At 38.8% G+C, this 17,442-nt stretch overlaps 2 protein-coding genes across 2 annotated transcripts; one reads left to right on the forward strand and one right to left on the reverse strand.

Annotated features, from left to right (window-relative positions):
- Positions 1-77: 77 nt before the first annotated feature.
- Positions 78-3,964, reverse strand: LOC113131392 (C-factor). Its single transcript, XM_026308560.1, has 4 exons — positions 3,628-3,964; positions 2,708-2,885; positions 1,654-1,748; positions 78-1,490 (listed from the first exon to the last, which is right to left on the reverse strand). The coding sequence occupies exons 1-4, from the start codon at positions 3,952-3,954 to the stop codon at positions 1,299-1,301; spliced, it is 792 nt and encodes a 263-aa protein (XP_026164345.1). The 5' UTR covers positions 3,955-3,964; the 3' UTR covers positions 78-1,298.
- A 1,046-nt stretch (positions 3,965-5,010) lies between these two features.
- nphp1 (nephronophthisis 1) lies at positions 5,011-11,437 on the forward strand. The gene is made up of 20 exons (XM_026309416.2): positions 5,011-5,226; positions 5,890-5,951; positions 6,119-6,179; positions 6,448-6,581; positions 6,789-7,029; positions 7,381-7,482; positions 7,608-7,732; positions 7,818-7,878; positions 7,977-8,061; positions 8,300-8,394; positions 8,523-8,651; positions 8,760-8,834; positions 9,043-9,153; positions 9,310-9,392; positions 9,662-9,738; positions 9,890-9,989; positions 10,157-10,269; positions 10,379-10,452; positions 10,787-10,831; positions 11,023-11,437. The coding sequence occupies exons 1-20, from the start codon at positions 5,161-5,163 to the stop codon at positions 11,299-11,301; spliced, it is 2,118 nt and encodes a 705-aa protein (XP_026165201.1). The 5' UTR covers positions 5,011-5,160; the 3' UTR covers positions 11,302-11,437.
- Positions 11,438-17,442: the final 6,005 nt, after the last annotated feature.

The following is a 17,442-nucleotide window of genomic DNA, read 5'->3' on the forward strand; positions in this document are numbered from 1 at the left end:
TGATCGATGTTATGCTCATTCCCCGCAGTCCTCTGCACCCGTGATTCTCGTACATAGTTGCATGCAAAAGCATAGCAAATTGTATAAGTATCTTTATTTCTCAAGTCGTTTGTTATCCTGCAGAGTATTACAATATAATCAGGGATGTCTGTAAAAATGTCCCCCTTCACACATACAGAAAATAAATTTGTCATGCAATAAAATGTAAAAACCGTACAAAGAAACGTTCCTTGACTGAACAAGTATGGTCACATAGAGATCAACATTTACTTAAGAGATCTAAGATTGGCATTTAAATGTCTGATATCAATCAGGGCAATGAATAGCAGTTCAGTCCAGACACAAAGGTCAAACAACAGTCTCAGATTGTTAAAGGAAAACCATCACTAGAACTGCTAACAAAACATTTCATTTTTTCCCCCTAACAATGCAGTCCTGATTTCAGCTCTTAAATGCTGTAGGTATCTGAGGCGACAGATGCCATACAGCATCAAACAATGGGTATAATTAATGTTTTCTACAATCTGTCATAAAGCTGACATATTGGACTTTTAAATCCACAAACTGTTATGCAGTTATGTAAAGCAGTGTACTAAACAATATTTTATCATAAGGTCATAAACTGGCATAATTGCAGTTCATTGTACTATAAAGGTTAAAAATAAAACATAACGTGCCACCTTAACCACAAAATCTAAAGCCACAAGTGGAATAATATGAATATTATATCATATCATAGAATATTATATTACTGTTTCCACTGTACCAAACACCATCAAACTGTAATAAGGACCATTGTAACACTAAAAATAAACAAATTCCACCCTTTCTATAATGTCATCAGGAGAAAGCCATAAATGTCAAGGGTGGACACTAAAGAGTAGTACTGAAAGGCTGCCATCTTTTGGTTAAAAGTAATAGCTGTAGTATACCAAGGGCCACTAATGCACAAAGTAAATGGAAAAAATTAATTTTAACTACAATTTATGATGTAGGTATAAAGGTGTAAATAAAAAAAGGTCTATGATATTACAATATTAGTAACGCCAAAATAAGGCCTTGTCATGCTACATTAGAATAGTTACAATTGTGTCAGGTCATCATAGGTGTTACAGGTGATTTAGGGACTTTGGGTGGATGTGAGGTAGTTTGGGATCCAACAGGAACATCATGTACACTACTGCTTTCCCTTTTGATCACCAGGTGTAAAATCCAGCTAAATTCACAGTCTAGGCAGTGCTGAGTGTTTCAACATCAACACTGGAGGTGAACAAATTCTCTTTGTTCAGTTATTGACTCTACCAAGGAAGTTCAGTCCCATCCCAGCTGTATGCCTTTCCAGTATTTTCGATGTCTAGCATGTCTATGGTGCTCATCAGACAGTTGACAGAATGTTCTGTACTGAACAGTTTGTCTCTGGGCACATTCCTGTGATATGGCCGGGAGAGGTCTGTGTTTACTGTTCCTGGATGTAGGGACACACACACCACCTGGAAAATCAGGAACAAGTTCATCAGTGCTCTGAGATATTGACAATGGGTGTGTAAGGCAATTATCTACCCATTTCCCAACACGTTTCCCTTGTTAACCACGTCTCCACCATTGTCTTATTCTTATAAATGTGAAAACAACTATAAGCAGACTCAGACTTACCTTGGGACGACTACGGCCCAACTCTATGGACAGATTCCTTGTGGCCATGTTCAGAGCTGCTTTAGACATTCTGTAACTGTACCAGCCACCAAGTCCTGAGACGTGGAGAGAGATAAATATAGAAGAACACCAGCACTTTTGGCTGGTATACAAATATCAACACAGATGTTAAGCAAGAAATATATATTTAATTTTTAAAAGTTATAACTACTTATTTGTTTATATTAAGAAGGTCGTGGGTTTGCATCCCGGCCTTTCTGTGTGGAGTTTGCATGTTCTCCCTGTGCTTGCGTGGGTTTACTCCGGGTACTCTGGTTTCCTCCCACAGTCCAAAAACATGCATGTCAGGTTGATTGGTGACTCTAAAATTGCCCGTGTGAGTGTGTGAGGTTGTGTGTCTATATGTGGCCCTGTGATGGACTGGTGACCTGTCCAGGGTCTGCCTTCCACCCGAGAGAGAGCTGGGATAGGCTCCAGCAGATCCCCGTGACCCTGAGCCAGGAAAAGCGGGTATAGAAAATGGATGGATCAATTTGTTTATATTTTGCTCTGTATTCTACTTAAAATAACAGAAGTGGTGTAGTCGGGTGATTTTAGACCCATTGTAGGTGTGCTCAAGCACACCTAAATTTCATCTTAGCACCCCTAGAAATTAAAATAATAATTCTTAATTAGTCATATTATTAAACAATGCAGGATTTCACGAATACATTGTTCCAACACACACAAGCAATGCAAGAGAAGAAGGAGGTAGCAATGGATTTTCATGTTTCAAGCTGAAAAGCAAATAGAGTTGCTGACTGAAAATTGGGCCATTATTAATGTGACTTAGAAAGTGCGTGGTTACAGTTTCACGATATGTATATTGTCAAACAACATTAGCCGACCAGTGTTTAGTCACTGGGGATAAGTCCCTGTATAAATCCACATTCTCCTGGGGGGATGAGCGTCCGTAAAAATCTGGTCCTGGAAACCCCCTGTGTGTAATCTACTTTATGTCTAAACAGCAACAGAAAAAAAGGGGTTCTGAACTCTAATCCCCTACAGCACCTACCATTGTCACCAATGGATCCCACTTTGGCAGTGATGTTAACGATGATGCCGCTGTGCTGCTTGGCTTTCTCTGCAGGCTGTTGACCGAAACCACCCCCACCCTTCTGAAGCAGGGGGGTGAAATATTTTGCCATAACCAAAGGACCCACTGTGTTTGTCGTCAAGGTTGAAATTATTCCCTGGAGGGGCAAATAAGTCAATGGTTACAGATCAATGGTTCAATCAGTTAAAAAAATGTGAGTGGGTGGAAGCCCAATGAGATGAACAAATGTGTGTTTTAAGTAATCATATGTTTTTCCTCACATTCTTGTGTGATTGGTTATGGAGCCATGCACAATAGGAGGAACTAAATATAATAATTTATTAAAAACGACTGGGTTTTAGATGACAGCATTTTGTTTTTCTATAGAAAACTTTTAGTGAGTGATGTGATCAGGTTGTTATAGACTCCAGACAACATCAGCAGAGATCACTAGGTTATTTCATGACCCTCAGGATGGATATCACCAAGACAGTACATGCTCAAAGAACAAATACTCTACGTGTTTAATGGACCAATATAGGAATTTATCTCCATCCCACTTCAAGACATAGAAATGGCACCAATCTCAGTACACATATCTTGCCAATCAAGGTAAATGTACATTAAGAAATACCAGAAACCTGCTAGGAAACAGCTATTGTTTAATGGGTGGAGGAAACAAGAAACAAGTAGGTGGCTCTAACAGACAAGTATTGGCTGTGTTATGATACTACTGAACCCAAGTGCGCCCGAAACTATTTGTCTAAGCTCTCTCATCTAGTGTGTTCATTTACTTATAAGTAATTCTAAGCGATTTAAATCAACGCTGTTGATTAATAGATTGAAACCACCTAAAACAAACACATTTAAAACAAAATTATCCTAACACTTTGTTTCACCTGTGCAGAAACATCTCTCAGGCTGGTCTCGCCTTTCCCACAGGGGTGAAGGATCGCTGCAGAGTTCACGATTAGATCCACCCGACCAAAGCTCTCCGTTACCTGCTCCGCCGCAACGCGGATGTCTTCCTCCCGGTTAACGTTCAGCTTGAGCAGCCTCAGTCTGCCCGGGTATTCACCGGCCAGGTCCCGCAACTCCGCTGCCCCGTCTGGGTTTCGGCATGTCGCTATAACAGCAGCGGAACTTTTGTTTTTCAAGATGTGTCTACAAAATTCAAGCCCCAGTCCTCTGCTGGCCCCTTGAATGACAGCGATGGGCCCCGCCATGACGGTGTGGTGTTCACTGTAGGGGAATAAAATGGGAGATTCCACCTGATGCTTCGCAACCTTTACATTTTTTTGAGAGCAATATCGCAAAGACATTTGGTTGGAAGTGACTTTTAAAAGGCATGTAAAAAAACATTACTCATTATTTATTCACTTCTTATAGCACAGATAAAATAATGTTGAAATAATATATTAAATGTAAGAAAACCGAGGGGAGCCTAAAAACCGAGGGGAGCCTAAAAGCAACACAATACGCCCTCTGTGGGTCTGCATCCGCATCTGCTTTGGTCATTTAATAATAATAGTGAGTACTTGAGTTTTGCAATAAACAGAATAAAAGTAGTCTGGCTTATTTGATTTTTTCAAACTTTCACCACATGTGTTTAAAGTACCCATAAACCTTTTCTCTTCTAGTCTCAGAATCAGGTGGTTCATCATCGTGTGTTACATCATGACTGAATAAATTGAATAAACGGGTAAAGATTTGATGCAATGGTGTCTCCAAGTTCCTCTTAAATCCACTAATTAATTCCAGACCTCAGGTGCTGGAACATATTTATTTGTCTTTAGTTTGCAGCAATTTCTTTACACACAACATTAATAAGGAACGCCCCCACGAGGACATACAAACTGTGTAGGATAGTAAAACACCTCCATGACAGTGTCAGATATTAAGGCAGAAACAACACCATAACACGTTATAACTGCACATTTTTAATCTGATTAATGGGAGACTAATGAATCTGGGGCTTTTGGGACCACTCAGTGTTTTGTTCTCAGACAGCAACACAAACAATGTTAGCAGGCAACAATACTGGATTTTATTTATTTATTTTAAAACATACAGCGTCACTAATTAACCACCAAATCTTCAGCAGTTTTTTTTTTTTACAACTTCACCTTCCACACCAGAAGGTGGCGGTAGCTTATTACTAACCACCAAATACAACCTGGAAGAAAGCATGTCAGACTGCATTTATAAACCCAAATAAATTAAATACACAAATGTTGTGAACATTTTTACTGTTAATAACTAGCGAATATATATATATAAACAATTTGATTGTAGTCGTTTTGTGATTTACGTAGAGCTCAAGCCTGAAGAAGAACTCTGTTGCCTAGCGACCAGTGGAAGTGTCGCGTCAGTTAGCTAGTTAGCTGGGGATCTGCTAACACATGGATATTGCTCCGCAAAACAGTCTTTAAATGCCCCCGAAAAGAAAAGGACCGTTACAACTTGTCCAAATAGAGACGGACGAAATAAAAAAACAGGTTTGTGGCAGATTGGCGATTGCTCGTTAAATCATACGGAATGAGTAAACGTTTGGCGTTGAATCTCAGATAACACAATATTAGTTACAACAGAAATTAACTAACTATGTTAGCTAGCGTTAGCTCTTAACTATCGTAGCTTAACGCTAACTAACTAAGTTGTTGCAACGGGTCTGTTCACCTAATGTTAACTAACTAGCAGTTTTCCAAATAAAGTGATCCTTGATCAGCTCCGGAGGTAGCTAACGTTAAGTCTTGTGAATCATCATAAAGCTCTTTTCTATATTGCTACCAAAGGTAACATTTAAAGAAATTTAAATATCAAGCGCAATTTGGTGGCTTGGTGGATAAAATGCCTACCGAAATTTATAGGATACATTAAGGTACATACCTTTTGACTTGTTAAATATTGTTTCCAGTCCAGAAACATGAAAACATTAAAAAGGGCAGGTTTTTGAATGAAGGCTGGGCTTGAAGATTTGTTTGTGCACATAGCACATGCCACTAAAACTTTCACGCATTCTGAATAAGCACAGGAATAACCAATGTGTTGAATAGAGATCCTTTACTTTGTAAAATGTGCAGATACCAATGGGCTCTCCAGTTCAAATGCACACTGATGTCAGCAATCTTCTTTGCTCTCTCACTGTGCTTCTAACCCAGGTTGACAATCTGGTGAAGGATGTACAGAGACAGGTTGGATGTTCTGAAGAAGCCATACAGAGGTAAACAGTTCTGACTGAGCAAAAACAGTATGGCCCTCATCTGGACTAGGTTTACTTTGTTGTTTTATCCCCGGTGCCTTTTTCATTCTGTTTGAATAACTTGATTTTAATTATCTTTCTCATACATTTGAGGTTTGATTTAAGTATACATCTGTATTTCCCAACAGATGTCAAGAACTACAGATATCGACAGAGAAGACACTAAGGACACTGAAGAAACTAACAAAAGTCAGGACTGTATTCACTGTACTGTACTGTCAGCAAACCTATTGTTTATCCTGAAGTCTAATTATGTATAATAAGAGGAGTTATAAAATGTTGCAACTCAGCACCTAGACAATAAACATTGCAAGAAACCAATATTGTTGTTTGACAAATATCAATTGTTCTTATCCCAAAAAGTAACATTATTTCTAAACTTGCTGTGTTGTGTACTGTTCTATATATATTCCTAAAATGTCTAAACTACTATCATTGTTGCTTGACTTGCTGTTAGGCTGATGAGCTAGCTCCAGTGGGAAATTATAATCAGAGGAAGCAGGAAGAGGAGAGACGATTGCAGAACATCATGGAGCGTCTGAACATGCTATCTATGGAGCTTTCACCACCAGGACCCACTGTTGCTGCAGGGTCAGTTGCTAGTGTATTCTCTGCAAAAACAAAACTATATATTTACTCATCCCATATTTCCTTCAGCAGTAGCTTGATTTCCTCACAACACTGAATTTAGATGTATCCAGGCTCATTTTAATTCATTACACTGAAGCTCAGAGTTTAAAATTTAAATCATCCAAAATTTAGAAATATCTTTTCATGTTACCATGTTATGATCCACAGCGATGTTTCAAAGGAAGACAGCGAGCATGACAATGACGAAGACAGTAATGGTGACGATGATGATGATGACGATGATGATGATGATGATGATGATGATGATGATGGTGGGGATGATGATGATGATGATGATGGCAAAGATAATGAGAGGAGAACCGTGGAACCAAAGTCTCAGGCACACCCTTGCATCTACACAGTCCTCAGTGATTTCAGAGGAGAACAAGAAGGGGATCTGTCTGTTCAGGTAAAGAACTTCTTGTTTCAGAAATAAAGGTTAAGCACACACATCAATAACATACTGAAGTCTATAAAAGTGCTCACAACAGATAGAGTTCACTTGGAGATGTAGCAATCTCTTTTCTACAAACCAACTGAACTTCAACCTTTTCCTTTACATACACTCTTCATACTGCTGCCTTGCCCTTTCTAAATTTGAGTCAGAGATTGCTACACGATTTTCACTTTTGAATCCCGGATTTTCAGAAGATAGTGTGGTTATAATAAAACATTTTCAAAAGGAACTCAGAAGTCTGTTTTTTTTAATCTGTAACAAATGTAAGGCTTCAAGACTTGTTTATTTCCCACCTGTTTTCAGAGAGGGGAGGTGTTGAGGATTATTAGGAAGACGGGAGATGGTTGGTGGCTGGCTCAGGACACTGAAGGCAACAAGGGAGTGGTTCCAAAAACCTACCTAAAGGTAATCAACCTGCTAAAAATTATATCGGGAGCTGTTCATTTAATCAAGCATTCAGGGTGACTGTATGTCACTTGTTAATTGGTCAAACTCTAGATCTTTAGCAGTTGAAACTACTCACTTTCCAGATTGGCTCTGGTGATGATGAAGAAGAAGAAGATGATGATGATGATAATGTAAATGAGGAAGAGGAGTCAGAGGAAGAGGAAGATCAAGATGGTGAAGAAGTAACTGATGACCAAGAAAAACAGAGGTTCAACTTTAATTTTAATGACATATAGATGCAAAATATGAATCATTTGAATGTAACTTAATCATTGTTTTCTCTTTTTTGACAGAGGTGCTTCACATTCCAACTGGACTACTGTCAAAAAGGCTCTGACTGCATTCTCATATAAGGTTATAACTGCTAGAAGTGATTGTACTGACAATTTAGCTGTTAAAAGCACTATGGATTCAGTTTTCACTGTGTTTGTGTATGTGTGTACATGTCACAGAGTGATACAACAAATGTGCTGTCTTCATTGGGGACCATACATTCAGGATTCAGATCATCAACTTTCAAACTGCTGATGGAAGAAGGTCATTATACTCTCAAACAAGCACACACACATGTACATGTTCCATATTTAACAGAAACACACATTCACACTATTAAGATATGTATGTCAATGAGGTGAGAGCTGTGCACTTTTAAAAAGCACTGACAGTAAATTTTGGTTATCGAGTGGTAAGTACATCACTCTTGGCATATTTTAGGAAGTCACTTAGTTAACTACGATTTAAAGTCAATGTCATTTGCATTTCTGTCTTTTTCCAGGTGTAACATACAAAGGAAGTCACTATATTCAGCCTGAACTCAGCCAATCACAGCTCTCATTTAGAGATCTCTTTCTGGACCCAGTCACAGGCAGGGTGAGACACTCCTGTGTGTGTGTTCTTCAGAGTATCTGGTACATAATGATGAGTAAAGATTAAGTTTTGAGCCTTCTTACGGTGCACAGTATGAAATCTGTCAAACACGTCAGTGTCTTGTCCTGTAGGTTCGTGGTCGGCAGGTCAGGACCTGTGTGTGTTTTACTTTGTGGAGCTGTCGGATGATTCCCACTCCTGGGGTTGGAGTTCAGGTTCTCAGCAGACACATCCGCCTCTGTGCTTTTGATGGAACTCAGGTATCAATGATATTGATATAATATATTGTTATTCAGATTAGGCTGTTTTATGTTTCACATTCTTGATCAATCCCAGATGTTTTCACATGAGCAGTACTTTTGTTTCAGGTGTTGAGTAACATCCACACAGTGAGGGCAACCTACAACGCCAAAAGCCCCAAGACCTGGAGCTTCTCTCCAAGGGTACATTTATCCATTCTGAATTACAAAACGATGATTTGAACTGTGGACAAATTACCTCTTGCACTTATAATCTGATGGTTGTTGGTGAGATGAAAAATTAAAATTTGCCAGAACTATCACCTCAAATGCCCCCAAAAAAACAGCAGCACTGACCATAATGTTGTTCTTAAAGATGAACTTCAATCCAGGATGTTTGTGTTTGCTACAGATGACAGGCATCCTGCCCACTCTCCTGGATGGAGACTGTTTCCTGCGCTGCAACTCTGTGTCTCCTGACCTTGGTATCCTCTTTGAACTGGGAGTCACCTTTATAAGAACTGTAAAGACAAATACACACATACTGTAAAAATATGACTGTGATATAATTCAGTCAGCACAGAAAAAATATATGTGGAAAACCACTAAAACCTTTTTTTTTGTGTGATGGAAGATGAAAAAGAAATCATCTTTATAAGAACGGACAGTTGTGTTTTAGTCCACAGGTGACAGAGGAGACCTGAGCTGCGGCTGGGCTTTCCTCAAACTAACTGATGACACTGGAAACCCACTCTCCAGCAGGTATACACATACACATATACATACATGTACATCAGTGCATACAGTGCACACAATTTGTATTACAATTACAGAGTCATTTTCATAAGCAAAAACAGTCATAGACAGAAATACACATAGTGATTTCTACACATAAATATCCAATTTTTATTTTCAGTCATCTACATATCAGTATAAAAACAACTAATGAGTAACTGTAAAACTTAAATCTATCCACATACTGTACAAAAACGACAGACATCTAATGGTAATCTCATCTGATCTGTGTGTAGGACCTATGAGCTGGCACTGAATGGGGGCACTCCCTTTGAGAAGAATGTACCAGTGGAGGCTTCAGTAACCACAGGATGTAAGACTCTTTAAGTTCAGTTCAAAATCATCAAAGAATCTATTATCAGATATATAACTTAGTATGTAAAGGATCATGTAAAGAAGTAAAACTGGAGTTATAAGGTTGTAGTCTGTTTAAATCATCTCTCCACTCTCTCCTCCACTATCAGCTCCATCTGGTGTTTTCCAGCAGATACTTCAGGCCAGGCGGCAGCCCAAACTGATCGTAAAGTTGAAATCAGTCAATCGGCGCACCAGAATGCAGCTCAGGTGGGAGGGTTAGCAAGAAAAAATTACCACAGCGCATGAGCACAAGCAGTGGATTATGTGCATGAGTTCAATATCAGTAAATCATCTCCATATCCATTTGGTAACTCAGCTAATCCACATTCATGTCTGTGCATGTATTTGTTACTGAAAGTATGTTTTCCCCTTAGTCTCCTCCCAGACACTCTGCTGCACTGCCTGAGCTGCATCCCCCTGCTGGTTCTACACAGACAGCTGCTAGCTGACACACTACTAATGGACAGGCCTACCATGCAGAATGCGGGTAAAACGTTCCTCCATCACCTCTTACAGAACTCTTACTGTGAGCTATTTACTGAGAGCTATTTACTGTTACTGTTACTTCTATTCATAGAACTTTCTTTCTGTTTCAGATCTGATATGCAGTCCTGTACTTTCCACCTTCCCTGTACTGCTGGATCAGCCAGACCTGCTGGATGCTCTCAGGGTCAGTAAGAATGGCATCATGGTTTTCTAACGGAATTATAGCAGAAATCTGTATATTTGTGTAATTTTGTAGTATTCAGTAGATTAGTATACAGTATTTCACTCAGAATCTTTTCTATTGTAAAAAAAATTCAGAAACCTTTTAAACTGCATTTAGACCAAAACAAGTCACTAACAGACTCCTGAAATCCTCAGCACATAAAATATTTGAGTTTGTTGCTTTTCAAGCAGGATGACCAGATCAAACTGTCTAACTGCAATGAAATTTGTCACTGCTTGTAAGGAAAAAAATCACTTAATAACTTTGCAAAAAACTATCTGATGTTTTGCTTTAGAGTGCCTGGTTGGATGCTGACACAAACATGAGTCGAGCGCAGAAGGTGAGTGAGTGTGTAATACCAGTACAGACCAGCAGAGGACCCTGTCAGTATCTATAAACTGGTAGCTTTTCTCTACTAACAGGTTAAACTGTGTTTGTGTATGCATTTTTGAATAAGCATACAATGCATACAGACAGCACAGACTGTTGATCAGCTGTGTATATAAACTGTTCCTTCCTCCCTGTTTGCAGAGAGACCTATCCTATCTGAAGCAGGAGTTTGTTAAAGTCTACATGTCATCCGTCTATTTTCTCCTCCACACTCCCTCGCTGCCCTGTCATCGCTGGGCGGACTCTGTGTCAGAGGAGCAGCGTGCCAGATTTATCTATGCCACCCTGGATTCTCTCAAACACACCCAGCACACTGCTGACCAGTCAGGAGGTCCAGAGTTTTTTGTAAATCGTATGCACCAACATCTTGCCTTTGATATCACAGAGTTGACCTTTGACCTCCTCCGTGTGGCACGGTAATGATATAATCACAGGGAAAGGACTGTGATTGGAGCCGATTAAATTCTCATGTAAAAATTTAAATTGACATTTCTAGACACTGGTTCGATTGATTAAACACAATAAAATTGCCATTCGTATATTTACTTTTTAAAAAGTTCATTGTTGCTTTTGGTCTTTTCATAGGATTTTGTTGACAGGAAGAAAATATTGTCATTACAATTATCCTCTAAGTTCATAATGTAACCACGTAAACAGGCCTAGCATCTACTCTGTGTTGTAACAGGACATACAGTGATGTCTGCTTGGAGAAATGCTAGGACAGGGCTAACACATACAGTAAATACACAAAGACATCTTTGTGGTCCTTGTGATTACATGAGATAGTGATTATGGCTAATGAGAATGCTAACTGTCTGTCCAGGTGTGATATTTCACACCTGGACAGACAGTTAGTAGTTGGGGAAATATGGACAATGGACAATGGTAACATTTCAACAAAGACGCTATTCAATCTAATCTCTGAGTTCATTCTGCTTCTCTGAAATTAAACACTGATAGAAACACTGATACAGGTTATATTAGTTTTTGTGCTAAGACCAAACAGACTTCTACACTAGTACCATTATTAGCATATTTTGATATTGCCAATTTTTTCTGTTTTGTAATAAACATTCTATTAATATCTACTGTTTACTTATTTTCACGTACTTGTTTTTTTCAATTGCTCCATTCATCTCCACCCATTAGTTCAACATCGGTCATGTGTGTGTCTTTATGTGTGTGGGTAGTGTAGCATTACAGGGCTTCGAGGGAGTGTTCAGGGTTAATAATTAGTCTGCAGTTGTCCGTTTATAGCCTGGTATAAAAGAAGGAGAGCAGTGAGAGGCTGGATCAGTCTGGGCACATATGAAGTAACATCTATGATTTAGAACAATTATAATGATACAACAGTTCTGCGTATAACAGATGTGATACACATTTTACCTGTTATTTTCATGCAGCAGTCATAAATCAAACATTGTGGTTAATCATTGAGCCATAACTCAGGCTTTTAAAAACAGTAGGATGTAATTTATCTTTTTTAAGATATTAGGAAAAAAGTTTCCACCATAGCATATGATCATAGCAAAACATGACACCCCACAGCACAATTTGGCATGTAAAGGAATAGATGAATACACAATGTGTCACTACACAGTTCTTGTATTGATTGCTCAAGATATGATGTCTTATTGTGTTAATGTGTTGAGGTTACAGTTGCTGGTAGACAAAGACACAGTGTCGTATCATCACACCCAGGCTTGTGTCTGTTCTACTGGCTTCTGTAACTCAATTTCATTCAGCATTTCTTTCTTCTGCTTTTCTGAAATAACAGTTTGTTCCTGGGTTGACTTTCTATTCTAAGGCAATTTGGCATAGACATCTCTTTACACTAATAGAAATTGAAGCTCATATGTCTTTAACAATTTTCACAATGATTACTTTATGACAGAAAAAAGTTTCCATTAACACAAATGTGACAATGCAGTTAGTTTGCAGGCTGCAGATAGAAGAGTGGTATCAAGCTTCTCATCTTACTCTTGGCAGGAAAGTATTTCCCAAAATGCCAAATTATTCTGGGAACATTAGATCACGCCCATCCACATATTTGTCCTACTTACAGTATAACCCCAGCAGCATTCATTCCTTCATCTCTTAAAGTTAAAATTTACATACATGCACAATGCACAACTTTGCCTCTGACCATCATGAAGTCTTTTGTAAACTCAAACATCCTCCTGCCCCAAAACTGGTCCCACAGGTCCCAGAGTGTGTATAAACACACACACACACACACTGATCCTTTCTTTGATGCAGTGTTTACTGGTGTACAATATGCATATCCTGTATTTCCACATTACAGCCCTGTTGCCATGGTGATGGTATCATTTAATGACCAATGAATGTTGTTTAGGGTTGAAAATCTGGGTTAACATTAGGGAAATTGTAACAGAATATCTAAAGGGAGAAGACAACAAAGGGGGAAAAAATTCTTCAAGCACCTCGGGTGAAACAGAGGTTGCCTGTAGAATTCCTTCAACCTTTACTCCAATAGAAACTTTATGTTGGGATGTATTAGTTCAGTGGGGGCAATGACCTGTGTGCTGGGTATCAACGAGTTAACACGAGTTTCATTCCATAAATTACATTTACTACACGTCTTACTGCATTGTGCTCAGAAATGTATTTTGAGTCTCTGCGTTACAAATAAAACACCTTCTTAGCATCGGTGGCTGCAGACTGTAAGTGTTTGACGTTCTCACCCAGTTTGTGCCCCAGCAGGGACCACTGTGTCTGAAGAGGAGGAGGAAGGTGAGGACCAGTTGAGCAGGTAATGGGATTTTCTAGAGAACAGTTGTAGTCTGGATCAGGAAAGACGATCTAGGAAGGAAAGAGAGTTTTTTTCTTCTGGTTTGAACAAGTGAACATTCATCTATTATTAGATGTCAGTTTGTTAGGTACACCGAGCTAAAACTAATGCAGGCCTGTAATAAATTCTTCACTTTATGGAGGAAGATAATGTTCTGTCTAGGTTCTGGGAGGACAGTACAGTGGAGAGGTGGTTAGCATTGTCGCCTCATAGCAACAAGGTTCTTGGTTCAATCCTGTTTGAACCTAGGACCTTTCTGTGCGGAGTTTGCATGTTCTCCCTGTGTCAGTGTGGGTTTTCTCCACTTACTCCACCTTGCTCCCACAGCAGGTTAGGTTGATTGGTGACTTTAGATTGGATGATTTAGAGGTAATTCAACTGATAAAGAACAGATCCCATTTTATAACCAATTAGTGCAGAAAATTGGGTCATTTCAAGGGGTTCACATACTTTTTTTGCCACAATGTGTGTGTGTGTTTGTGTGTGTGTGTGGAGGGTTAAAGCCTGTAACTAGATCCAAAACAAATTTGAAGGTGTGTCTCAGTTAACACTGGTCAAATACTCCTAGATGGCTGTTTGGTGAGTGACACCCTGTTTTTCAATGTGTGTGTATGTGTTTGTCTTGTGGTCAAGACCAGACAGTTTTACATTTCAACATATGAGAAGAGGAACATAAACTACTGAACATCCAATGAGTGTATTTACAGTCCCTTTAATCCTTAATAATCTATTGATGAATGTGAACTTGGGTGAGCTGGTCATCATTGTTTTTTACAGTAACATCTTAACATAAATTGCTGTTTGTAGTTTGAATTTTACTACTTGCACAAGTGACAAACTAGTGACATAAAAACCAAAGCAAAACTATTAGAATAAATACGCAGGCAGAGGAAAAAACGCTCCAAATGCACCTCTTCATTTCCCCTGCCTACCCTTTACAGGTATACTCTCCATGTTTTGGCATTTAAAAATAAGATATATAATAATATTGTTATAAATGCCCAGTAGGACTTTAAGGATTCATTTGAGTTAGGCTCATTATACCTAACTGAAAATTGCCCAGTTCTGTTCTCACAGCCGTTTCAGATTACTCTACTGCTCAGTATTCACCTTGTTTACTTTTAAACCTATAGTAAGATTGTTTGGGCCATTTAAGGACAATGCAACAAGCCATAAACACAACACTGACATACTGTCACCCTATAAAGCTATTAGCATAACTTTAATGATAATTAGTAATGTCTTTTACATTTCCATATATATATTTTAAATAGTTAAATAGCAGTATTAGTAGTTCAAAGAGCCTTTGAGGTTAAATTGAAGGGTGTGGCCATTAATTGGCTGCTGTTAAGTTTTCTGATAAATCTTTCTGCAGTCATGTCACGTTGACTGGCTGTGCATGCCACCAAAAGAAGCAACCCTAAGTCCATTTACACTTATGTCACTGAGTCAAACACACTTCAGTTATGAACAGGTTGAGTCAGGGTGTTGCCAGTATCTGCAGGATGAAACAAATGTCTCCCGCTTTTTGGACGAAGTGAAAGGTCTTACATAATGACTCATTGTGTAATAGAAAATTCTGTTAGCTGTTAATGGGCTGACAATGAGTGTGTTATTAGCACAAATTGTGAAACAATTTTCACAAGAAACTGGCCTGGACTTGAAGCCTGTCTTTCATATTAAAAGGAATGAGACATTCTTCAAGCTTAGGATTATGTGTAATTGGAGCCTGTATCTATATTCTGGTGACCTGTCCAGGGTGTACCAATGGCAGGTATAAATAATGGATTGATGGATGTATCTACATTGTTTCCATTGTTTTCTACACTATGACTCACATTTTAAACCACAACCTGAAAAAAAACTTTATTAAGAGCTGAAAAGTACAAGTCCTACGCCTTATTGTTGGTACGATGTACTGAAATTTGAAAAATGACACCACATACGTGGTTCCAAAGTGATGTACATTAAATAAAACATAATGGTTTCCTTCAATAGGCTTTATGTCCCTCAGCAGTAAACTCATCCCTCTGTCTGATCACCTACAGAAACATGCATCAAGTTTGCTGTTTTTTAAGAAATCCTAACACTATAACCAGATCATGAAGACCTTTCCTGATCAAAATAAGTGTTAATGAAGATAACTCAACAGAGTCAGAAACTCAACTCTCACTGGAATTCTTCAAAGGAAAAATGCCACAGACCCACTTGTGACGTCTGGCAAGTGATCACACAATGCAAAGCAGAAACACCATAGAGAACAGCAACAGAGATGCAAATGTGAGTATGTATGTTATTTACTTCGTGATAACACAGTTGAAACTGATATTAAACTGTGGCAGTTGTCCTACACAATAGATACTGTCAGTGCTGCAGTGTGTTAATCCAACAGCCTGGAAACCATCATGCTGTGTTTGGCGGTTTGACTAGGAAACACACTCAGACATGTGCAGACTAATTACGCATAACTGGCTGATTGACATTTGTCCCTTTGGTCACACAATAATCAACGCGCAGTTTGACATTTTGAAAAAGCCATTGTGGGCAATAACACAATTCACCTAGCAGCCCCTCTGAAGCTCACTTATGAGCATGTAGGTAAATCTCATTCACTCCTGTTCATTCATTCACTGTCTTTGTCTGTGTGCTCTCTTGTTTCACTTTATCAACATGTATGTCCTTGTTTGTCTGTTCCCATCCCATCTTCTTATTATCCTGATCTCTTGTTCTTTCTCATTCAGCCATATGTGTGGTCTATGTTAGTGAACCAAACTGATACAAAACACCAGAATAACAAGAATTCAGTTACTGTAAGTAGAAAAAACCTGCAAAAACAGACTCAAAGATGAACTTAACAAAAGCAAACTATCCAGGGAAAGAATTACAGGTGAAACTGTTCAGTTAACATGCACATCAAATATATAGACAAAAGCTCAGATGTGGACAGGTTGAGTCATGGCAACTGAACTAGTTTCGAAACCTTTCACTACTCATCAGCACAGCTTCATGAGTCTAACTCTAATTTATCATTTGGGTTGGTTTCACTCCACCTCTAGCCTAACTACGCTCATTAGGTGAACACAATGCTCCAGCCCTTTATAAGACCAAGAGCCACAGAAGAGTCATCTGTGTTTCTTTGTAGTCACATACTGGTTTTGTGTGTCTTTGTGTTTGTTTCAATAGTCTTTTACTTGTTTTGCATATGTTTGTATTGCTATTGATTTTATTGACAAGTGAATTAACAGAGACTCTGTCAAGACACCCTGACCCTTGGGGCCCCTGGGTCTCCACCCTGTAGTCACATTTATGAGTACATGAGTTCAAAAAGGTGTTTGTTTGGCATGGATGTGGAAATGTGTGGAGTGCCTTTGTTTTAATACAACTGAATTACAGTATGTATACTGTTCATTTCTTGGTCATGGTCATGGTGAATGAACCTTTAACACCACTTTTTGTGTGCATGTAAATGGAATCATTGCCATTAGTAGTGTCATGTACACAAACACTATAAATGTCTGAGGGCACATACAAACACAAAAAAACTGCAAAGAGAAGCACATAGACACACACAGACACAGGGACCAAAAACATCATCTTGCTGCACAAACAAAGCCAAAACACACCAGTCAAACTGGAAGTTTCATTTAAAGGAACAGATGACTAGGTGGAGGGGAGGAAACAAAGAGGGAGTTGTGGGAGGACAGAGTGCAAACAGAGAGAAAGAAGACATTTAAAAAGCAGATTAAAAC

This window comes from Mastacembelus armatus, chromosome 15 (genome assembly GCF_900324485.2).
Source record: "Mastacembelus armatus chromosome 15, fMasArm1.2, whole genome shotgun sequence".
NCBI classification, from domain to species: domain Eukaryota; kingdom Metazoa; phylum Chordata; class Actinopteri; order Synbranchiformes; family Mastacembelidae; genus Mastacembelus; species Mastacembelus armatus.